This window comes from Anser brachyrhynchus (assembly GCF_964034855.1).
Source record: "Anser brachyrhynchus genome assembly, chromosome: 9".
Lineage (NCBI taxonomy): Eukaryota > Metazoa > Chordata > Aves > Anseriformes > Anatidae > Anser > Anser brachyrhynchus.
Genome location: NC_137703.1, coordinates 7628828 through 7653125, shown reverse-complemented (window position 1 = coordinate 7653125; position 24298 = coordinate 7628828). Strand labels below are relative to the sequence as shown.

General features: G+C 46.3%; 1 protein-coding gene and 1 long non-coding RNA gene across 9 annotated transcripts in view; one reads left to right on the top strand and one right to left on the bottom strand.

The window, feature by feature from the left end:
- LOC308200011 overlaps positions 1-22151 on the top strand; it is a 31019-nt gene extending 8868 nt beyond the window's left edge. Inside the window, exons 1-5 of one of the 3 annotated variants that reach the window (XR_013955162.1) lie at positions 13383-13906; positions 14337-14426; positions 16882-16992; positions 19920-19992; positions 20635-22151. This is a non-coding gene — a long non-coding RNA (uncharacterized lncRNA). Of the gene's footprint in view, positions 1-13382; positions 13907-14336; positions 14427-16881; positions 16993-19919; positions 19993-20634 lie in introns of those variants that run through there. The other 2 variants (XR_013955160.1, XR_013955161.1) reach the window with 2 other exon arrangements.
- LOC308200006 (calcium-activated potassium channel subunit beta-2) overlaps positions 6901-24298 on the bottom strand; it is a 130586-nt gene continuing 113188 nt past the window's right edge. For 3 of the 6 annotated variants that reach the window (XM_080605009.1, XM_080605011.1, XM_080605012.1), the window contains 4 exons: positions 22158-22268; positions 15787-15957; positions 13180-13375; positions 6901-9108 (listed from right to left, as the gene is read on the bottom strand). In XM_080605009.1, the coding sequence (XP_080461135.1) occupies positions 8824-9108; positions 13180-13375; positions 15787-15957; positions 22158-22268 (763 nt within the window). In that variant the 3' untranslated portion in view covers positions 6901-8823. The remainder of the gene's footprint in view (positions 9109-13179; positions 13376-15786; positions 15958-22157; positions 22269-24298) is intronic. The other 3 variants (XM_080605010.1, XM_080605013.1, XM_080605014.1) reach the window with 3 other exon arrangements.

Sequence of the window (24298 nt, the reverse complement as noted above, 5' to 3'; positions counted from 1 at the left end):
AGCCCACCTCTGGGTGTGCACACAGCCTCTGCAGTGGATGGGATGGTTGAGAGCTCGGGGCAGTGATTAAATCGTTGCCATGCTCACAGCTCCTGCAGATACTGTGCATGTGTGATAAAGGTCACCACCCAGATGTCCACACGGGCACAGAAGGGATCGTACAGCCCCCTATACCCCTCTGCTAGTGGGCTGCTTGCCTTCTGCCACTGTGCTGCTATACAGACTGCCCCAAGAAGGAAGAGGAGATGGAAGAAAATCTGTTTTTGTGGCTGTGAAATGCTGTCCTGGCTCCAGAGGAGCTGTGCCAGGTGCCTGATGGCATGCCCAAGGTGGGCTGCCATTTCCTGCCCTCGGTGTGAGAGGTTTGAGGGTTATTTCAGGCATGGGATGGCAGGACTGTGGGCTGGGGATGTGCTTCAGCCTAGCAGAAGGGTTAGTGGTCAATGGCTGCTTGAGAGGGCCCTGGAAGCTTCTTCCTTAATCCCCTTCGGGGACCATCAAGTCATTGGTGGTGATGGGTCCATAGCAAGCTGCTGGTGGTAATGGCCAGCTCCAGGGCTGAAAGGCGGGTGACACCAAGGCCTCCTTGTCCACGCATCAGAGTTTGGATTAGTGCTGACTCCCTCTACATGATTCCTAAGATGGGAGGTGGATGGCTCTTGGGCTTTGCTTCTCCTGCCGTCCTCCGCGTGTTGACCGGCATGGCCAAGTCACGCTGGGAGAGAGGCCAGAAGGGGTGGGAGGGGACTCTGGAAGGATATGAGGGAACAACAAATTTCCTAGATCATTAATTTGCTATTTGTGGCCAGAACGTTATTGGCTCGAGATGAAGGACTGCCAGCGACAGCAGCAGAAATCTGGGACTGCAGATGTTTTCCTCCTTAAGGTGACTGCTCAGCAGCACCAGGCTAATGGCAGGACACGGGGACATCAAAAGCAGCGTGTGCCTCCCGAATTCCTGCTGGCAGACAGGGCTATCAAACATAGGCGTAAAGCAAGACCCTGAATGAAGGTTTTGCTCCAGTAGAATTTCCTTAGCTTCAGGAGGAATTTTGATGGAGTACAGACCTCCTGATTTTGACAGGAGAGTATCTGAATTCCCTCTAATGGCAGTTCTAATTTTGATACTCCTTAGCACGGGGAAAGCCTTTTGGATAGCTCTGCCTGTGTCCTTAATAGGACGTGTCTGACTTAAAGGAGTGAAAAATGGAGTGTGATGGAGTGTTAGCAGAAAATCAGGTTTTTGAACAAGGTTGATCAAATTCTTTGCCTGCAGCCAACTCCGTCACGGCTTCTAGCATGGCTCCTGCTCGCCAGCCAAGCCCTGTGCTGCAGGGCACTCGCCTGCCTGACCCGCAGTGCCACTGCTCCCAGAGCCCGGCGCTTCCCCTGTTCCTTGTAGGGGTTTTGCAGTGCTTGCATTCCCTCCTTGCCCACCAGCCAGCTGATAGTACTCAGGTCTGCTCGTTTATTGTTGGAGCCCCAGGGTTCACCCCGTGGATGTGCTGTTGGGGGATCTGAGCACTTAAACATTTGGCCCCAAAGCAGCTAAATGTCCTGGGTTTGGCAACCTGAAGACAGGTTGTCTGCCTTCGACCCCTTGTCTTTGATAAACTGAGGAGAAAAAGCTAACAGCAACTTTGGAGAAGCTGGACCCTTTGGGTCAGTAGAGTTACGCTGGAAATTTTTCCATTACAATTTTCTGCAACATTTTTGTTTTTCTTTTAAGGTTTGCCTGGCACAAGGGCCTGTGACATGGAGGTTAGTGGTACAGTCCCCACGCCGTCCCAGGTCGGGTATGAGTGAGTGCGAGCTGTCAGCACCCGCAGGGAGGACGGTCCCGCCACTGGTCATGTCCCTGCCTTCCATATTGATTAATTCATTGGGCTGCTTTTGGATCCTGATTTGTTTGCGACCAGTGGAAGTTTGGCTGCTGATCTCAGCGGAGCGAGGTCAGATGTCCGGACTGGGTAGTCTTTCCTTGGATTTTTTTTCTGTTTTTTTCAGTACTGAACACTCAAAATATTTACTGTCTGGTTCAGCAGCACTAATAACCAGCTGCTCACAGCAGCTATACAGCTCGGATGTGCTCCTTCGGGCATGCCTCTGGGGATGGCAGTGGCTAGACCAAGGGCCGTGTGTCCCAGCTGGTCAGGCTGTGACACCCAGCTCAGTCACCAACTTTGGCTACCTGCGTTTTTCTCTGTGCGTCCTTTCCCACTCTTTCCTAGAGGCTCTTTAATAGAAACCTGGACTGATGGGACTTTCTAAGGTAGCTTACACGCTACAAAATGACAATGCTCGTGGCAGGTTACTGGGACTGTTTTGCTGTGGGGCAGGAGGTAATATATAACGTCTATAACGTCTGGTGCTTGGAGACGAGCATGGGGCAGGGCAGGAGGCAGTGGGTGCTGGGGGACAAAGAGCCCTGCTGCTGCTGCTAGCTTGCTTTCCCTCCCATCTTTGAGCATATGGCAAAGCTGAGTTTTGCAGCCTTCTGCGGTTTTAGCAAGCTCCCGTTGCATTGTTCAGCTGTCTTTCTGTATTAATGACTTCGAGCCTGCTCTTGTAAGGGGAGTGATAAAGGTGTTGCTGCGTAGTCGTCATGCTTTGCTGCCTGCTTAATCTGTGACGAACGTAACAGAGCTTATGTGCGCGGTGATTAAAATCAGGAGAGCCTTCCACGTGGAAGTGTCTCAAAGCGTTCTTCCTTCTTGCCCGCTTTATTCCGAGTCCGCAGCTGAGCAGCAGGCTCAGCACAATCCATCCTCTGGGATCTGGAGCTGCGTGCAGGTGGCTGGGTAGTAAAAAGGGCTTTTGTAATTGAAAATAGAATAGTAATTGCAGTTATGCAAAAGAATAGCCAAGTTGGAGACTTTAAGAAGAGGGATGATGAAACCTCCCACTTTTTCTCATATACATTATCGCACGATATATTAGAAAATCTACCCTAGGAGACTTTTTCTTTTCTTGAACATTTTAGCCTGAGCTGTGTGGGAAGATTTTTTTCAATTCCATGACATTTTAGGTGATTTTTTTTCCTATCTTGCATATGGCATGAAAAATTAGAATTTTATTTTTTTTTCCTAAAAACTAAAAAACCTGAAAAAATTGAAGTGCAGTCAATATAAAGAGCTCTGTGAGATAGTGGCTGATCACTCTATTTCAGGTTCAGATTTTTTTTTTTTAATTTCAGCTTTGGGTATTTTTTTTTTCCCAAACCAAATTAATATAAGTTTTGAAACAAAATGTTGTTTTGTATTTGGAACTAGTTTGTGGTGAATTGAGTGTCAAAACCAGCATCTTAGTGTTTTTTTTTTTTTTTTTTTTTTTAACAATTTTCCCCAAAATATATTAGAAATGGCAGCTGTTTCTGGGGGGGAAAAAAGGGCATAAAGATTCTTTGCCACCTATAGCAGCAGCTGATCCTGCTGCGCAGGGTGAACTTTTCTATCTGCTCCCATAGTCCTGACCTGTCCATAAATATTTCACACCTTCTGGGGATGCTTCTATTTCTCACTTATTTTTCGTGAACTTCCAAAGTAAACAAACCCTTTCTGTGCTTTGCATGAGAAAACCATTTCCCTGTGTCTCTTCAGTGTTTTTATGAGTCACTTGCTGCTGTTCTGCCTGGAAATGGCCTCACTTCTGTATTGCTGGCTTTGTAGAGTTTGCAGAACATTTTGGAATAAGCATCTCTTATCTTTTATATTACAATAAAATATACTAAATTCTCACCTGAATAAATGTAGTTCAGTTAAATATATACTCACCTACCAGCTCCCCAGATGAAAATGAAGAACTATAAAAAGTATGCAGGCTTGTAGGGAGGGTTCTGCTATTTATAGCACATTTTTTATTACGTTTTGGAGAAATTTGATTCATTTAAAAAAAAAAAAGCCTGTTGCGAGTTCACCTGGCAGCATTTCCAGTTTTGAAAGCAGACCCTAACAGGTTGCTGGAGACAATGGCACTGGGAGCTGGCCCTGGGAGCGCTGCCCCTCACCGCACCACTGCTCCCCTGGTGATGTCTGATAAATGCTGCTTTCCTCCTTCCCCTTGCCTTCTAGTTTATTAGCTGTTAGGGGCTCTGAGGCTGACACTTTGCTTTACTCGTGGTTGCAATCACTGATGTTCTCTGGGATGACCAGCGCTGCTGGTGGCTCTGTATGTGACTGATCCTGTGGCTCTCTGACTGTTGAGGAAAATAGAAGAAAAGAAATGTCACCAGTCAGCGTCTAAAAAATAAATTCTCCAAACTGTTCAGTGAACCAAGCAATTGCCAATAGCTTTGTTTCACATCAGAGGAGCTATTATATTTATTTTTCAAGCTTCAATAGTAAGAAAACTACCCCCCTCTTGATTTTCAACACGCAACATCAGCTCAAACTGAAAAATGGGAACATCTTGTTTTCAAAACATTGAAACAAAATAATTGATACTTCTCCCTCCCTTTTTACTTTTTTCCCCAACAACGAAAACTTGGCAGAGTTTGTACACGGTTGTAAAATGGCTGGGTACACCGCAAACTGCACGATGCTGGGGAGTGACATGCTCAGGGTGCTCAGTGAAGCAGAAAAGTGTTTTTGTTTTTTCTTTCACCAGGCCTATGATAGATGATGAGCAGCACAGGGGCTAATGGAGAGCTGATGCTCTCCCACTCGGATTCTGAGACTGAAAAGTTGCATTTCTGCAGAGATTTTGGTTCAGTCCACTTGAATGGCTACAGCTGTGTTAATAGGGGCATTACTGTGTGAGGGGGGAAATGAGCTGTCCGGTTTTTAAGGTGCTGTTACCCTCAAATTGCCATTCCCTCCAGAGGTTACACTAACACAGTTGTAATGCTGTAAGGTCTCAGCTGTCATAGTCAAACAGGTGCTGGGGTCTGCGTGGACCGGTGCTTTCTCACTGTCTTCTATCGACCTTTGCTGTGGCTTGTGTTGTGGCAGCAGCCTTTGGGTTTGGGATGCAGACTTTAATATAACTAAATATTGCCGTGCTGGCTGAGAAACCTCCCCATTGCGCTTGCAGGGCTTGTCTTTGGCTGCCTTTAACGTGGCTGTGTTGTAAGAGCAGAGTGCCCCGAGGCGGGGACATGCAGCCAGCAGTGTCCCCAGCCTTGCTTTGGACTTCCTGCCAGGTTTGAGATCACTGCATTGGTGTCTCCTGGAGATGTGCAGCTCTCTGGTTTCCTGAGTGCTCTTTCCACCTTTCTGTATTCACCTCAAACTCCCACTGCTTGTGTTTTGGGTACATTTTGTGAGATAAAAGTGATGTCTCCTCAATTAGAAAAGATAAACCCAAATACACTCTCTGTTGTCCTAGCTGGTGACATTTAGTGGGTCTGCTGCAAGGTGCCAAGTTTCAGAGAATTACAGCAGGGACGTTCACACTTCAGCTTCAGATTTAGATATTCCAGAATAGAAATAAGACCTGACATAAATAATCTAATTAAGAAAATAACAACTATTAAAAGGCCATGTGAATGCGGCACCTGGAATATTATGCATGCTTTAAACCCCACGGGGGTGCCTCATATTGCCTTTTAGCACTGCACTGCTGTTTTCTTGTGGCACTTTTCCATTCAGGGGTTTGGCAGCCCTGGCTGCTCCCTGCAGCCCCAGCCGGGATGTTGAGGTGAGGTATTTGTGCTGGGGAGAGACGGGACCAGCCTCAGAAACCTAGTGGGGTTGCATGAATACTAAATTTCACCCACAGAGCTACACAAATGGGGGATTTTTCTCATCATTTGTGCTTTCTGCAAGAATATCAGTTTGTTTTGCAGGGGCTAAAAAGGATATTAAAATGGAGGTAGAGTAAGAACACAGACAAACATCCCCTCTGAAACACTACCTCCTAGGGGCAGCAGGATTTGCCAAAATTACACTTGCAGTGCTAACAGTTCAGTGGGGGGTTAACTGTGTCAGCGACCAGGTGGGTAATTCCCTTTAAAATTACTGTTTTATCTCACTCCATCCAATTACCCAAGTTATTTTGCTATCCCACAGATCTCTCTGTTAACATCAACAAAATGATTACAGACAGCAACAGCGTCAGGGCGCTTCACCCGCAGGTGAAACGCCGACGGCGCGACATGTTGAAAGCAGCGCCTGATGCGTAAGTGTCAGCAGCAATCAGTTGTCCCGTCCCCGCCACCGAAAGGCACCAACGCGGGCAGCTGAAGTGTCGTGCATGAGATAGGAGAGTGGCTTTGTTGCAGGCTGTGTAAAAATCGTCCTGTAAACGGCCAACGTTAGCGTCGGGGATTTTGTGAGAAAGCCACCCTGCTCCCACAGCCCTTTGCCAGCACTGCCTGGTGTAATTTTGGATTTGTGAACTGAGCCTGGCGGCATGGTCGAGGGACAGGTGAGGATGGCAACAGCGGGCTCGGGTCAAACCCCCCCTGCTTGAAGGGAGACTTAAATGGGCCAAGACGCTTCAGCGGTGAGGCTGGCAGGGCCTGACCTAAGCTTGTCCCTTACCCTGCAAGTTTGGCCACTCAGGTTTTGTGGTAACACCGAGTGCCTGACTCCAGGCAGCAGGCCCCGTGTCCCCAGAGAGCAGGATGGCTCTGAGCGGTGACAGGACACAGCCTTCCCCTGCTGTGCCCCTGGCCCCCAGCCATGCCAGCACAGGGGCAGTCACGTTTTCTGCTGTTGGACGGGTGGTCGAGTGCAGGCCGCTGTCCGCCCAGCGAAGACTCGGCCATGCTGGTCCTGCTAATGCTGAGGGTGCCCGGGCTTTCTGGCGATGGTTTCTGCGAATCCGACAGATTGATCAAAAAAGCATTTTACGAAGAAACCTTTTTGATTTCCCCATTGCATCAGTGCTCCTGATTTCAAGGCACTAAGAGCTACAGGCAAAAGTCTAATGAAACAAGCCAGGTCTGAATGCAGAAGATATTGAAATCTGGAAGATTTACTTTAATATTTTTATTACATAGTTTTGGAGCCCTGATTATACCCACACCCTCCAGGAATTATTGTACCTAAGGAAAATTATACTACTGATTACAAGATTGCAAGTTAATTTTCACTGCTGAGAACTCTTTAACTTTTTTTTTTTTTTTTTTTTTTACAGCTCATGTTACACTTGCATGACTTGTAAAGTTTTGTAACATCTTGAAATTGTTAATGATATGCTGCGGAAAGGTACTTATATATAGATGAACGAGGCAAAATACTTGCTTTGCAGTCTTTTTGAGGGAAAAAAGTGTTAGTTTCTTGGTTTGAATAGGCCTGTAAATGATTTCTTTGAACCATTGGGTAGTGAGTTCACAGCCTGCTCACAGGAGTTGCCTTGCATTTGTCCTTCAGGCTAAGTACAAAGTGAGAAACTATAAGAGGTGTCTTTAAACACAACATAAGAAGGAATGTTTTCTACAGGGGAATAAAAATAAATTATGCGGAAATCGCGACTACAGTGTGCATGAAATTAGACTGGCAAGATCCCTATAGTAAATATCTGACAGATAGAACAACATATTAGTCAGAATCTGAGTTTTTCCAATAAATCATTTCACCTGGGCATTTTAAATCAAAATTTACTTCAGCCAGCACTGCATTCTGAGTTAAGGTCAGGAGAGATTTCCAGAAGTACTATGATTATTATCTAAAAATTCAATTAATGGAGCCATAGAATTGGATGAGATTTTTGTCATTTCAGATGTCATAGCAATAGGGACCTTTGACTGCAACAACATCATGAATATTGGATAAGATCCTGCAGTGCCACTCCTCCATGTTATGATCTTATCCAAGGCTGAAGGTTATGAATACAAGTTATATTGTTCACTTTTCGGTTGGTAAAAACAAAAAAACCACCCCATAATCAAGTTCCAATACACAACTAGATATAATATAGCTTCTCTTTATATATATATATATCTGTATATATATCAAGTAAAAAAATCTAAAATAGTTGGAAGTAAAAAATGAAAAAATAGCTGATTGTGTTATTTTTTTTCTTTACAGTGATATGGTAGCAAATACAAGACAAATGAGTAATAAATCTTTACATAAGGTGTTCTGGTCCCATCTCCATTAGAAGGGCTCAGATTGGAGTAGAAAATGGAACAAGGTGATTTTGCTGTTGTTGTGGTTTTTTTTTTTTTTTTTGGCTACAGCTTCTGCAGATAACAAAGATGCTGTTGGTAAGACAGAAGAAAGTTATAGCACTAAATAAAATAAAACCACAAAGAGTTTTGCAAAAGACCTTAAACACCATAGGGTAAAATTTACTTCTGAACTGGGGGAGCTAACACAAAGCATCACCAAGTCCTATTTAGGCTGTTAATACTGCATGCTTATCCTGTCCCGAAGATACGTCCATTTTGTGCCACCTAACAATAGAAAAACCTCTGGTGTTTCTATGCTATTTTTTTTCCCTGCAGCCGATAATAAAAAAGCAAACGACAAATCCATTGAATGGACTGAGCCAGAGGTGAGACCTCAGTGATGCACAAGTCATTCGCTGCCCTTTGTCCAGGGTGAATTTCCCCAGAATCCCTTATAGTGAAAAAGTCAATTGACTGAGCTTGGCAAATGGTCACACTGAGCCCAATTTTGGCTGTAGAAAGGAAAGTACTAGTCTCAGCATAAAACAAGATCATATAGACGGTCAACACAAAACAGTATTTTTTTCGGTTGTCTGCATAATAATAACATCATGTTTGCATATAGAACAGCTTTTGCATTATTGCTCTACTTATAAGAATATAGTAAGGAACTTAGAACAGACTTGCACATTACAAACTTAAGGTTCTTTGGTGAAGAATGAGAAAACAGTATTTTAGCGGTAATCGAATCTCCAAAGTTTTCATTCTTATCTGTTGATCCTTTGGATTCTCTCGCAGAGGAGGGAAAGGTATTGAGTCAGCTTTACCATCGCGACGATGGCAACACCACCGATCATCATGCAGGTGGGCCAGAAGAGGGAGTGAAACAGCACATTAGAGCTGTATAGTTTGGTCAATATTACATTCTTCTGAGAGCCTTCGGGGTCATAGAAGCAGGAGAAGCGTTGGTACTTTCGGAAGTTTTCCATCACAACATTCACCAGTGACAGGGATTCTTCATAATTCTTGCCACACTTGGGTATATACGAACACTGGGAAGAAATCAGAGGGAGAAAAACGCATCTTCAAACCAGATACTATGTCTGTTTTCAGGAGAATTCCAAGATAATTATGCTTTTTAAAAGAAATGTAATGCTATTAAGTGAATAATACATTTATCCCAGACAAAACTCACTATTATGTACGTCTAAGGAATTTCCCCTTTGGAGAGCCTCCAAGTGCTGTACAAACATTAGTGCTTTAATCTGCACAGCGGCCTCATAGATAGGTGAATATATTATTATTGCTAATTTACACATGCAAAAATGGAACTGATGAAGCACCTCTTCATCTTAAGTGGTGTGTGTATTCTTGCAGTGAGGTGGGTAATTGACTCGCTGTAAATATGAATCTGGAAGATTGGACCTCACTTGCATTGGATCAACATGATCTTAGGCACAGGCGTTCTCTCACAGAGGGAAAGGCCCCAAAAGACCTTAATACAAATCTTCCCTTCAGGGCAATGACTCAATTACGAACAAATGGAAAGTCTAGGACAAAATAGATTTTCGTAGGGACGTGACAGAAGGCTTCCATTCAGCCTCTTGCTGGAGACCAGCCACAGTGGTGGCCCTTGGGCTGTTGCTTAACTTGCTCATGGGTCCTGCCACACTCCCCTGCCGCACTGCTGATCTTACTTGTATGGGGTGATAACTAAATTTAGATAATTTAATGAACGGAAGTAATTTTTTTGGAGGGAAAAGACATCTTGATTAAAATAATGCGACCCATGGGTTTTTATTGTTTTAATGTATAAACTTTACAAATGTCCCTCAGTTCTTTTTCATGACTATGCTGTGACTTTTCATAACATACTGAGACAGATCTCTAGTCCTAATAATGATCAAAAGATTAAGCTCATAACAGGATTTGATTGATTCATTGGCAGGTTTATTAGCCCAGAATATGATTTGAAGCACGGCAGGAAGATTGTCTGGCGTTAGCAGACTGGAGCATTAATGGTAGAGCATGTCAGCCTGCCATTATGAATATTTCATAGAGCTCTAGAAATTAGAGATGGAAAATATCAGAGCAGTAATATCTCATCCATCTTCCTGCTGGTGCAGGACTGCTCCCCCCTGGATATTCTCTTGCACTCTGTTCAGATTTGTCTTAAATTTCCAAAGCCACAAGCCCTCTTCCAGTGCCTATGACTCTTCAATACATCAGAATCTAATAAGTAGGGGAATTTTTTCAGTGAAGCTGTGCCTCATTTTCTTTTACTGAATTATATGCTGTCACTGTCTTAGCAGTATTTCCAGCTCTGATGTTTTGGTGGTGGGTGTTTGTTTTGTTTTGTTTTGTTTTTCAAATTTGGTGCTAGACATTTTTGTTTCTTGAAGTCCCAACTGTTACTGTCCTGAGGGAAGAGACTGAGTGAGGACTTGGCCACTTTTGCCAAGCTCTTCCCTCTTGACAGAAAACAGCAGGCATGTAAAAGCCCAAACGTTGACAGATTCCTGGACTCCAAGTCTGCAGAAACATCCCAAGAGTGCAGTGGGGAGGTTCTGCAAGTCCTGGCTTCCTGCAAGCTGAACTATTTTCCAGACGCTTTTGGAGGAGACCTGATGCAGAAGCAGAACTTGAGCTGCTGCCTCCTGCACCCGAAGGGCCCGAGCCACCAGCCGTGTTGGGCTGGTTGGGCTGACTGTGCCAAGAGGGTTTGGAAATACAAAGCCATGGAAGTCAGTTGTGCAAGGGAGGTTGATGTGTTTTGTCCCTCAGCCCAGGCTCCTTGTGCCAAAAGCATCTCTCCCCGTGCTGCAGCCTCCTGTGTGCTCCCTGAGATACGGGTGCCCTTCACTCCATGTGCTAGTGGCCTTGTCCCAGTTCCCTTGAGCATTGTGTAGGTGACTGGCAGGCAAGAAGGCAGACGCTGATAATGGGATGCTTGGAGTGTTTCCTTTGTTTTGATCATCATTTAGTTTTCTCCGATGCCTGGCAGGGAGTTTTGTGTCTATCACTCCTACTCTGTATCTGTGAATGTAGCCTGCTAACTCTATGCTCTTTTATTACACTTCTGCATTGTCAAACACCTGGGAACCTGCAAACATGGAAGTAAACTTTGTCTGTGCCTCTGCCTCAAGTAAGGATTCTGTGACACGACGTGAGAAAAGTGGCTCTTGTGTTACTTGCAATCTGATCACAAGAAGCATGCCCTAGGTAGTTATAAAGAAAACTTATATTTCCAGCCCTACTTTTCTAATTTAAAGGATTGGTCAGTCTGTACAGGCTGCCTACCTGTGGACATGTCCAGTCCAAAGCTCTGCTCAATGAAGAGCTGCTCAGGGACTTATCCAGTCACAATGTGGGTATCTCCAGGGATGGAGACCACACAACATCTCTGGGCAAGCTGGAGGCAGTGTTTTTTAAGTCAATGAAGTTGACTCCTGCAGCGGGAGGCACCGGCTCTCCCCAAATTTTGGCTCTCGGACAGGTGCAGCTGCTGCCTACAGCCTGCTTGGTATCGCACGTATGGAGCACTGCTGAGATGGGCTGTGCTGGTCTGAAACCTGGAGGCTCTGCTGATCCCAGCCAGGCACGACAAGCCAGGTAGTTTACAGCTGTTGAGAACTTGCATTCAAAACTGCATTTGGATTCAGGTCACACAGTCAGCAGCAGCATATCAGGAAAAGCTGGGAATCCTCCCGAGAGCAGAGCTTAACCTGTAAAACAACCTTGGGCTGGAGGAGTATTAACTGTGCCTACGTTAAATTAGGAAGAGGAGGTGGCTGGGGGAATTTCGAAGTCTGTTTTCAGCAAACAAAAATCATCAATAACAGAAAGTGAAGATTTATGCTGAACTTGCTGATTTATTTGAATCCAGTGGAGCACAGAGACTGATCTGATCTGTTTTAATCAAATCACAGCATAAGCATCACTGGATTTTATTTCTGCCCCAGCAGAAATTTGGGTCTGTCCCGGCCTGCAAGTTCCGGGGAACGAGCTGAGTGTGCCTCATTTCTGCACCAACGCCAAACTGGGCTGGGGTGCACTGCTGCGTTTCACACTTCAGATCCAGAGAACTTTGTCTCTCAGCCACAGGAGCTAATTATCCAGCAGAACAACCGTCCCCGTGCAACCACTCTGTGCTTTGACTCATTTTAATATCACTTCATCTTAATATGCAGAAGTAATTTGGTCTACCGAACTGCTGCCATAAATAGAAACACAATAGGTTACGTTGTCAGCAGCCTGACAATGGGGCTCAGCCTTTGTGGGCTGCGGTTTGCCGAGCGCCTGTAGTTTGGGGTTCGGTGACCTTGGATAGCAAAGCAGTCAGTGCAGGTCTGGTACTTGCAAACCTACTGCCTGAGCTGCATCCCGGCTCACTGCGGCCTGCAGACCTCAGTACCCGGGCGCTGTAGGGACAAAGAAGGGGCGGTGGGGAGAGGGCATCCTGCCAGCCTCGCCGCGGTGGCCGGAGGGATGCCGGCCGTGCATCCGCTGCCTTCACCGCAGGCGGGAGCTGTCTCCGTCCCACCTGGGCTGAGTCACGCTGGGTTTCGCAGTCGCTGAAGCAGAGAAAGGAATTCTTCTGTGAAATATGTTTTTGTTTCAACGTCTGGAATCGGGGAAATTGTGCAAGAAAGATGGGCTGGCTTCTTAGTCTGTCTTTTATTTTTACGCTATGTCTTTTCTCCTGACAGTCTCTCCTCTGTAGACTTTCAGCATCTTTGCGCCGCTGACAGGGATAAGTGCTGTGCCACGGCCCCAGCAACACAGCCGACCTCAGCAGAGACTGCCAGGGCTCAGGGTTTGTCACCAGAAATGCAGACGGAGCCACATCTGCTGTCGGGCTCAGGGCTCTTGTCTCCCTCTGCCGTCTTGCCTGGCCCCGCAGTAATGAGGCCGTTCCTATTCTCCTGCCCCCCTGGGACCACCACCCCGTGTGGGATGAGCTATGCTCTGTCCGGGCTCTGATTTCTGCTTTCTCTGCTCTGTACTTACCAGGGAAGCAGGAGCTGGAAGCGTTATATGGCTTTAAAGCAGGGAATGGATATAACATAACTTGCAGCCCTGCAGAAACCCACTTAGGAAGAAATTTCATTCCGTGCTCCTACCTCAGAATTAATTTTCATTGTTTCTTCGTTGTGGTAGAGCAGAAGCTTCTGGCCGGAAGAAGTGAGATTGACGTACACCTGGAGGCAGGGGTACTGAGAGATTTTCCAGCAGTCTGGACCGCAGCTGAATGAGCAGTTGAAGCTTTCTGTGATGGATGCGTTGAGAAGCGAGCACTGAGCCTCTTCCGTCCAGACGCTAAGCAGACAAAAGGAGATGTTAGAGCATGGCAAGAATGGGCAATAAGTGCTAACTGCAGCTCAGCCTTTCCATCAGGGATATACCCGGGGCACCTTGCGGGCTGATGGGACACTCTGTGGGGCTTTGAGCAAAGGCTGGGCTTTCTCATGTCACACATCACAGACAGAGGGTATTATTCTGCAGTCCCTAACGTTTGTGCTTTTGGCACAAAAATACCTGATTTGCTTACTTCTATGTGTAAATGAAAAGGGAACTCTTAGTCTGGAGAAGGTATATCTGAGATCAAAGGGAATCAGCAGAGAAGGAAATGGAGCAGCCTGCCCCGGGGAGAGCAACTTCATGACAGGGCACTGTGAACCAAGACTCGATAGTTAACCACAAAGTCCAGCTCAGCTAAAAGTGGGGGACAACTTTGCATTCCTGGGGTGCGGATATCCATACGCACAAGCCCCCAGTAGCACACAAGTGGTACTGCTTGCAGCTCTACCAGCAGGAAAGCTTTTCTGGTAGCAGCTTGCCTGCTTTTCAGTAAGTTAAATCTCCTGATGTAGTCATTCTGGGGGGATTTCAGCTTATCTCAAATTCACTAGAGGTTAAAACTGGCATGGGGGAGCCTGGGTATGTACTGCCACTGTTCACCTGGGTTTCTTGTATATATTTAAGAGCCTATGGCTGTATTTTCCTTAGAGAGGAAGAGCGCAACCTGTCCATGGCCACAGCTAGGAGGAAGCCGAGGTCTGCTTGCCCCGTGCCGAAGCCTGCAAAAGGCTTTCAGTGATAAGTGATTGCCAAGATTGCTGACTAATTCTCTTGGTATTTCATTTTGGCAGTAATTACACTTGTATATTCTGTTTTACATTTTTATTAAATTATGCTATGATTTCTGGAGGGAAATCGAATGAAAGGTTTCCTTTTTTATTTATTTATTTATTTATTATTATTTTTTTTTTCTTCCCAGGAAGTATTCTGCTGGACGGGTATTGCTGTCTACAAAGCAGAATATCTCCCTAAGGAGATCTGGCTGCACCGAGAGACATGAAAGCACAGGGTAGCCTTCATTTCCCCACTTTAACCTTTGTGACTGCTGTTTTATTCACGTATGGGGAGGATAAACTAACACCTACCTACAACAGACTTGTGAAGTTGGAATATGTGGTACTTTGTAGGTGCTTTGGTATCTTCTGGCAATTTTTCACATAGATTGTAATATAAATCATCTTTCCACATGAGCAGTTTTGACCTTAACAGCCTCTACAATTGACCCTGGTATTGCTAAAAGGTCTGGGAGAGCGATTTGGAAATGCAAATACTCTTAGATACTTAAAAGGGCTTGATCCCTATCTTTGAAAACCTAAACTTTGCTTGGATTTAAAAAGGGACAAATACCTTTATCACACAACTAAGATGCTGAAAATCAGTACAGTTTATCTTCATGCATTGTGTTGTTTTTTTTTTTTCCTTCTCAGGGCAGGGTCAAGAAGGAATATTTTCCTGCAGGTGCACCATTAGAATGGAGGATATTCATACCAGTTAATTTCAGGCACTTATTGTGCGTATCTAAATATGAAGCCTGCTGGGGATAAGCCAGCATGTGCCAGCTATTGGCCACTACCTCAGCGTGGGTTTGGGCATGACAGACCAGCCTTTTGATCCGCAATTATGCATTTTTCATTCTCCTAACTTTGCTGATCAGGGCAGAAAAAACATTGTTGACAGTCTTATTACAGTCTAGGCTGAATTTTAAATAGGGCTGGTGCTTGAAAACTGCTTTCAAATACTGCTAATGAATTACAGGCCAAACTTTCTGCTCTGTACCAGAGAAGAAAGCCAGAGAAAGCCTCAGAAAAATTAAGTACAGAGCAGTAATGATGAAAGATGATCCTTCACTTTCAGCAAATTACTCTATTTTGGGAGGATTTCACTTGTTGACATGAAAGCAGTAACCTACACGGAAAACTACATGCTCCAAAGCAGCTGGATTTCTTTCCCAAATAGATTCTTCATTTTTCATTTGCAAATGCATTGTTTCTTGAGGCAGCTAAATATTTTTGCTGCTCTCTCCAGAGTTTGCCTGGGCTTTGCAGCAACAGCCGCTGCAAGGCTTACAGAGCTCAGCAGGCTGCAAGCCAGCTGATGTGGATATTATAGATATGTTAAACTGTGGCAAGTCTAAGGCTTATGGATCAAGATTTCGTCAAACAGGGATCTAATACTTCCCCTGCTTATGCTGGCATTGCTCAGCTTGCTTTTCACTGTAGTTATGTGTAATTTATACTGGGGTAAGGAAATGCAGAATCTGACTTATGTTGACCAAACGAAAAATTATAATAAAAATAGTTAAAAGAATAACCAATGGTAAGTCAGCTGGAACAGAGCGTGTGAGGTCAGGGCAACTGTAATGAAATTACCTTTGCATGTAAGACCGCAGCAGGGTGATTCCCAGGAGAAAGTACATCATGATAGAGCACACCATCATGGCCAGCCCGAGGAGTATGGCCCGGTCTTCTCCGGCTTTTAGGGCTGTGACTGTTTTCCTTTTGTCCAGTAGATCGTGATCCCTGATTTTTTGGTAAATATTTCTGAGGTTGAAAATAATACATTCTTATGTGAAGTTCATATTTAATCAATGAGCCCTCTGTGGGGTGGGCAGTTCCACCTCCATACCCATCTTGTGGGTGAGAAAGGCTTAAGGGTCCTCAGGTGTCCATTTTCAATGGATTCACTCTGACCTGGTGGAAATTTATTCATCTCCGAAACAAATTACAGCCATTTCTGAAAAGGTAAAAACCTCTTATTGCAAATATAAAGATTAGACACTTGTACCAGCTCAGTAAATCCTTCTTTGGTGCAGCTTCATTGGCTCGGTATAATTCTACTATGGATGAATTTGACCTCTCAATGCCAATTTAGGCCACTAGAAGATATTTAGTTATAGGAGGTGTCTTTTCTTCAGTTCAATATAGTAACAGGTCTTATGTTACCATATGTAGGAAATAGCCTGAAGAAAGTAGTCACTGATTTTTTATGACAGGACAGTGTTCTTTCTTGATTCCCTACAGGTTAGTGGAAATTTTCCACCCTGAGTGTGACTCAAAGCTCATGAAACACTATGGGGATTTTGCAATTGATTTCTGTGGGTTTTTTTGATCGGGAGCTTATTTACGTTATTTTAAAAATTGCTTTCTGGAAGACCCGTTACTCATTACATTGAAAACCCTCACAGAAAATTATTCACTAAAGCTATTTGTTCGGGGATTAAAAAAAGAAGATACAACAAACCATTCCCCCTTCAGCAGAGTCCTTTCCATTTTCTAACCATAAGTCCTTCTTTCATCTCCGAGCCTTTGATGATTCAATGGGTCATGAGGACACAATGGTGAAGAAGGAAATATTTGAGTACATTTCAAACACACTCAAACTTTGTGGGTTTAAAATGTACTTACAGACCTGAGGCTGGTCAAAATCTCCTGTGTTTTCTGTTACGGTTCTTTTGAATCATCCAGGCAGCACCCGAAGCATGTGAACCGCACGCCTCTGAGCCCTGGCACCACCAAAACATGGACATAGAGGTACACGTGGAAGAAGTTCCTCTTCTACTGTCTGCAAAATGGCAGGTGAGCAACATCAACATCACTTTGGGCTCTAGCAAACCCACCACTCTTTTACGCTGAAACCACCAAGTTTCACGCAACCGTGGAAAAAAGCACCGTGTGACAGACCAACCATGTAATTTACATCCACTAATAGGGACAAAGAAATAGAGTTAAGACAGATGCAAAATCATACATAAGCACAGTAGAAACAAGGAAAAAAAGTTCAATCATAAACTCCTTGAAGCTGGAATTGAATTTGTGTTTAGATGATGAGTCATAGCCAGGCAAAGCACATATGGTGTGGGGTTTTACAGCAAAAATTGTGCTTAGGTGCTAGTGCAGTCAAATAGTCTCCCATACCTACGACCCCCTGAAGTTTCTTCATCCTACTGTAATTTACATCTTTAGCTGTCCATGGTTTCTCTTCAAAACCATCCTTTAAAGCTTGTCAGTGTTTTTCTAGTTGGAAATGAAATGGTAATTCAGCCTGTCAAAATTTTCCCTGGTGCTGGGGAGAAAAATATATTGTGCACTGGTAGATGCCGTTGCCTTCAAAGAAGTGATGTAGAGTAATAATCTAATGTTACTTTTCTATTATTATTTATCAAACTGTATTTAACTCTGAGAGCTGCTATTAGGATTTGCATTGCTCCCAAATGGAAGTCGGCAGGAAGGAAGAAATTGTCATGCAGTTCCAGAACATTACCTGATCACACAGCATAACTCTTGTCTGCGTGTAGACACAGAGCACAGTGCCATCACTCACTGATGTCACCAGAACAGCTAAGACATAAAAAGGGTCACCGATGGACAATTTAAATACAAATAGCTAATTGAGAATGGTTGCAAATACTTCTGATGTATTTGATCCTTCTGACGTAGAATGAGAGGTAGAAAAGGAGGGACTGAAGGGTTCATTGTAGAGATGTACTCTCTGGCAGGTGATGAGCAAAGAGGATGGTGTGTGGTCCCCGCCTGCCTCACGGTTTCCCACACTTGCTGGCCACGTATGTAGAGTTCAGTAAAGCTCTGTCTATTGGGCTATGCTTGGAGCAGTCATTTGGTTGCCCTGTTGCAAATATTTGTTGTTCAAAGCCCTGAACAACAGAAAAGCAGCAGTCTGGTACACCTTGCTGAGGGCGTTTCTGTCTGGCATCCCTGCCAGAAGCCGGTCTGGTGCCACGTGCCGAGGTGTGCAGTGGCATCGCGTGGCACACCAGCCCTGATGCCGTGCAGGAGAAACACTGCCTGAACACCCCTCTTGCTCCTCCCACTCCTGATGGCTCTGGGCAGGGAGCAAACTGCTCCCTGTGACACCAGGAACATCAGCTATTACCTGGCTGCACATTTTGCACTGCAGAGCCCTGGTTTCGGGGACACAATAGGGTACGTACAACATTTTGCCACTAGCAGAGCAGCCTCAGCATTGCCTAAGCTGGCGCAGCAGCTATGGTATCTGCCCATGTGCTTGCTGCTCTGTGGGGAGGGGAGGATTTTGAGTACGTGTGAACTTGTGGCACAGCCCAGGGACCTCTCCCTGCTCGGTGAGCCAGAAAGGTGCTGTGCTCAGCTGGCTGATTCTGCACCCCAGGGCTGCGCAGCCACAATGAGCTGACGGCTGCCCTGCGCACACACACAGCACTGCACCCCGACACCGCGCATCTCGGGGACTCCATCGAATACTTGCGATGACGTGTGACAACTCCCCAAATAGGACACTGGTGTGGGTGGGGGTGTAGTTTGTTTCTAAAGCAGTGCCAGCTGTCAGAGCACAGCTTCTGCAAAGACATTTAATGGAAAGCAATCCTCCAAGGACGAAAGGTCTTTGCTGTCCTCATCATTTCCAAACTGAAGTTCTCCCCTGCTAAATCTCCGTGTTCCTTTTGCCAAATTGCTCACAGGATACGGGCTGGCTGCTCTACCCAGGTTCAGCTGCCAGAGAGGAAACCTCGGCCGTGACCGTGCCTGCCGGGGACAGAGCAGAGATTTCCCTCTCCGTATCACCCCCACAGTAGCAGAGCAGGGATCCCTCTGAAGGATGTTCGGTTGGTCCTTCTGTGCCCTCCAGACAAAGGGAGGGGAAGGACCTGTGTGAGGGATTCTGGCAGCCTGGGTTATGTTATTCAGCCCAAATACCAGACCACCAAGGAGAACTACAGTGCTGGTCTGAGCCAGCTTCTTAAAGAAGTTCTACATCTGCAGAGTTGCTCATATTTGCTGCAGCCAAGACCTTCCTTTGCCATCATGGGGGACACGAGCTTTTAGCACTAACTTACATAAAGGATGAAACTTGCCACATGCTCCCCATGTGCTCTGTGGGTTGCTGGGGCAGGGCTGCTCTGCAGTCCCAGGGATGCGATGGATTTATTTGTGTTTATTGGGAAAGGTCCTAAGGGTTCGCAGCCAGGCGCTGTCACGTAGAGCAGGAGGGGGCTGAGGTAAGGCTTCTCCAGTAAAGCAGTTCTCATTTCACTCCCAAATGGGTAGATCTAAGCACGCTGCAAAGGCAATCCAGGTTCTTCCCTGGAAATCTAGAATAACCAGGCACCTGCAATTACTTTCTTTTTCAGAAGATACGAAAATATGAATTACCTGCACTCAAATTTCTTCCCTTCCAAATGGGCCACAGTGCAGGTGCTAAGGGAGATGCTGCCTCTGTCAGCGCAGAGCTGCTGTGGGGTTGGCGGGATACCTGTCTGCTTGCATTATACAGAGTGACTCTGAATTCACATTTACCACACTGATATCACAGTTAGTATGCAGAAGTCACTCAAATTACCTCATGTTGAGATGTCTGCTGATATAAGAAATCCTTGAATGCAAAACTCAAAAAATCCTGTTTGTTACCTACAGAATTCCCAGTGCTCAGGGTCTTTTCTGCTCAGAAGCCAATTTCTTTACATTTTTCTTTACTGGGTATATTTAGCTGCATCGATTTTTGTTGTTAGAGCTATGGCAACATGTGATCTCCCTGGAGCTCTTACACAAATCTCCATGGTGGTTGTGGAAGGATTCCTACCGGTAAGAACAGATTTCACTCACTTATTTCCCTTCCTTGTCCCCACCAAACCAGACCAAACCGAACCACACCAAAGCAGTGCTCTGGTTTTCCAGTCTTACAGTGCTGTGGAAAGCATAATGGACAGCAGAGAAAGAATGAGGGCTTGGTTAGGTTTCCAAAGCCTAGAAAGTGGCAGATGGGGAACAGCAGATTTCTAAAACAGAGCAACGAATATAACTTTTGGCCTTGGTCCTACAGAAGCAGATGCTGGTGAGACACCTCCCACTCAGGAGACGATTCCCCCGCAGCAAGGACCCATTGCTGCAGCAGGCTATTATTAAGGTTTGCTGCTATGAAAGTTTGCTGCCCCAGCTGACAATCTTCCCATCTGAAGCTTAAAGAGCACAGAATTCCTAGGAAAGGATTGCTTAGGGGATGTTATTTGTCTAAAATGCACTGCCTGTTTGGTACAGTGATGTTGCCGGTGACCTTACATGTGTTAAAATTGCTGCCAGACACTAGCAAATGAGTCCCTCCCGTCAGCAACACTTGCTCCACATTCACACCTCTCTTCTGCAGCCCTGAGGCTACGGTCAGCACTCTCCTATTCCCATTTTCGCTTCTCCCCCCCTTCCCTCCTCCATTTTATCTATCACTCACAGGGTATGGACAGTCCCTCCTGACGGCTTGAGAAGGCACCTGAAATTGCCAAGGCCAGCGTGTAGGTACAGGGGTGCTGCTCCCACCTCTGCGGGCAGGCGGCGTGAGCTCTGCCCAGGGTCTGAGCAGACCAGATGCTGGCCAGCCCTGCTTAGCACAGCGCTCAGCCCAAGTCAACGAGCCCTGCTGGAAGGCATGCTAGGAGCCGAAGGCTGTGCTAATCAGGAGCACGTGGCTCCCGGCCAGCCCATCCTGTGGGCAGATATCTCCTGCAAGTGCCTAGCCTCGGACCATCCCGTCCATGTCTGTGCATTCACACAGAAGAACATTAGCCTGGGGAAAATGCAGTTGCAGAGGAGACCTGCAGAAATGCAAGAGGCAGTTAGAGAGCCAGCTACAACCGAAAGTCCATGGAAACCTACTGCCAAGCCGAGGTCCTCCAGATATCTCTTTGGGATCAGAGTATCCAAAGCCGAGCACCTATGTGGCCTTTGCAGCAGAGTTGTGCAAACTGGCTAATTCTCCAAAGGAACCCCGCATCCTGAGGGCAGCTCTGGTGCCTGAACTCACCAGCCCATTTTCCCAAGCAGATGCCAGCAATGTCTCATTAGAAAAACCGAGGAGCGTGTTTTGCTAATTGGCGCTGTAGATGCACTGACCTCTGCTTTTGTTTCACTGGAGTCTGATTTTTTGTGATTGCTTTTAGCAGTGACTGCAAGGAGAATTGAAGGAGAGGAGGCAAGGGAGAAGGGGGAAAGAAAAGAAAGGGAAATGCGTCCGGTTGTGACAAGACAAGCTGTCCAGCAAATCTTACTACAAAGGAGAGAGATTTTGGAAGGATGAGTCTGAGCATTACTGACAATTGTTCTTTCATCAGTGATATTTAACTTCCTTCATTCCCAACTGAGTGCTGCTTTGTCTGAGGACTTAAAACCTCTCCTTCCCTTTCCTTCTCTTCTGTGCGATTCTCTGCCCCCCGGGAGACCCAGTAATTCATTTATTCCTCTGTCTCGTCAGCCTATTTTATCCAGCAACACCACTGAAGTGGGCTGGCACTCTCCCAGTAGCCAGCTCCCTTTCCACCTGCTTGTCATCACCCATCTGTTGTGCAGTGCCTTGCACACATGCTCGCCCTCACGTGCGTGCAAAGGAACAGGAAACATCTCCGAGAGCTGGATGCATCGCCCAGATGTGGAACAGACACGGCTCGGGGAGAGGGGGCTGTGAGCGGCGTCAGGAGGGGGGTGTGCACTCTGTGGGCTCCTGGCTGGAAGCGGGACACCTGCGAAAGGCATAGAGCTGTGGCTGCAGACAGTGCCAGGGGATTGGTGTGCCATAAAATGTGCAATGTGTGTGTGCCGGCCTCAGAGATGGACCTCAGAGAGGAGCTGGAGGGAGCAAGGGATAAGAGGATGCACCCTTTGCATCCCTCCTCCCTCCCCCTGCCACCACTGAAGGGCAGTGACAGGTCACACTCCTAGAGATTCAAAACCCATCCGAGACAACCAGCATCGATGCCATTTACCTTTTCTCATCATGTCTGTAAGATGTAGAGCTCCGGCCACTGGTCCAAATAAACATTTTAGAGGGTTGCCCAGTGTTGTTTTTGCTTGCTGCAGTGGGACGATGGAAGGACCTGGGGGAAGAGGGATAGTTTTTGTCACAGCCCATGCAAAGCAGCAGTCCAAGTTACTTCCAGTGTGCCAAATCCCCTGTGGCTGTGCCCAGCGTGCTTTGAAGATGGACCATTCGTTAACGTGAGGTGAGATGTAAAACAATGGGGATGGCAGAGCAGTGGTGGAAATGAAGGACAAATCTTGTAAGCCCTTCCTTCCTGTAATAACTGTAGTTTAGAAGGTGAAATAGCATCTATCAGCCACCAGCTAAGAAGTGTTTTTATGGTGATCACAGCCAGAAATGTGTTGTGTGTCCTTGGGTCTAATCCTCACGCTGCTGTTTCTGCACTGAGCAGGAGGGTGCAGAGCAGCTGTCCGAGGGCTGGAGGCCACATCGGATGTTGGACCGAGACCTCTCCCAGGCTAAGCCCCAAGGATTCCTAGTGCTGGGAAATAAAATTATATATTTATCACTGCTCCCTTGAGGGTATCACATGTGAGCTGCCCCGAGGAAAGCCCAACTGGCTGTGCTGCCACAGCCTCAGTTCTCCTGGAGCCAGCCAGAGGTGGTGGTGAACGCTACCAAAGAGTCTGTTCTTATTTAAGCAAAACTTGGGCATGCATTAGAAGTAACCAACAGCTTCTGCTGCCTGCCTGAGTTGGCAGAGCTTCCTGGGCAGGGAGGGAGCAGATTCACAAACTCCAGAGCAAATCGCAGGAGAGGGCCTGTCCCACCGAGGGGGTGCCAGCGGAGGAAGGGGGCTGTCCTTCTTCCCCCCTGCGGTCAGCGTGATTTCAGACACTCCTCACAGTGCCAGTGCCTTGCAGCAGTCCCTATGTGATTGCGTTAATGCTGCCCGCTTCATTAGCTGGGCAATCCAAGCTAACGGTCACTGTTTAGCACACAATTGCATCCCTAATCTTGTGTAAAATCCTAACACTGATGGCATCACCGCAGCCACTCCAGAGGCCAGAAGTGACTGGAGTCTGTGCTTCCTTTAGGTGAGGGTTAGCTCTGAGGTAAAAGACTTTTTTACCTCAAAAAAAGCCAAAGGCCCTCCTTTGAAGACCTTTGAAAGGCTTGTAATGTAGAATGGCTACAGCCTACACGACCGTCTCCTCCTGGGGAATACTCCCACAGGGCAGCTTACCAGCAAGCTGCTGTACTTGGTGTGACTTCTCCTGTGCACAGTTAGAGTCAGGACACTGGGTTGGACCCTGGGCTTTCTGCTCAGTTTTGCCTGAACAAGGTTGTTTCCTTCATAATTTACCCCGTGTGGCCTCAACATATTTGTCTCTTGGCATCGTTGCCACAGAGACAGTCAAGAAGGCCAAGCTTTGGATTTTACAAAACACACCTTGTTCTTGGCACTGGGGGTCTGTCCTGAATAAATGCACAATGCTTGAGGGAGAGGCTCTGAGTACAAACTGCACAACTCCTATGAACACATTTACATCCATGCCCAGGGCACTTCACTGCTCTGGGCTGGCTTGGGAGCACCTCTAAGGGCCCATGACACCAACATCTCTGCCAGGGCCGGCCCCGTCTTCTCTTATCTTCTCCCAGTCTTGTCTTCTTCTTGAACACTATCTTCTGGTGAATTTTATGGACCTCACTAGAAAACCTGCCAAAGTTTCCACTAAGCATTATCAGCATGTCTCCCACCACCAGCAGCAAACACCTGAGGCCTGCGGTGTGAAGAGAACCTGCCGGGGCAGGGCCTGCTTCAAATTGCTCCAAAAGAGACCTAATTCTGAGGGTGAAGCTCAAAATCCTGAACAGGTACTTTGGGCATTGTATTGTGATCTGCGTGCCCTAAATCCACTTGTCTGTGGCCGTAGCAGAAGAACAGTCAGAGTAGACTAAGAGAGACAGCAATAAGCTAACTCATAAAAGAAATGTATCTACATTAGCAGACGTCAGTTACCACTTAGGGAACATTTAACGCCCTGGCAGCAACAACACTAAATCGTGAAGCAGCAATAGCAATATCAAACAGTGTATTTCTGCCCTGTGACCAGACCTTGATGTACCGCGAGCTAACGGCAC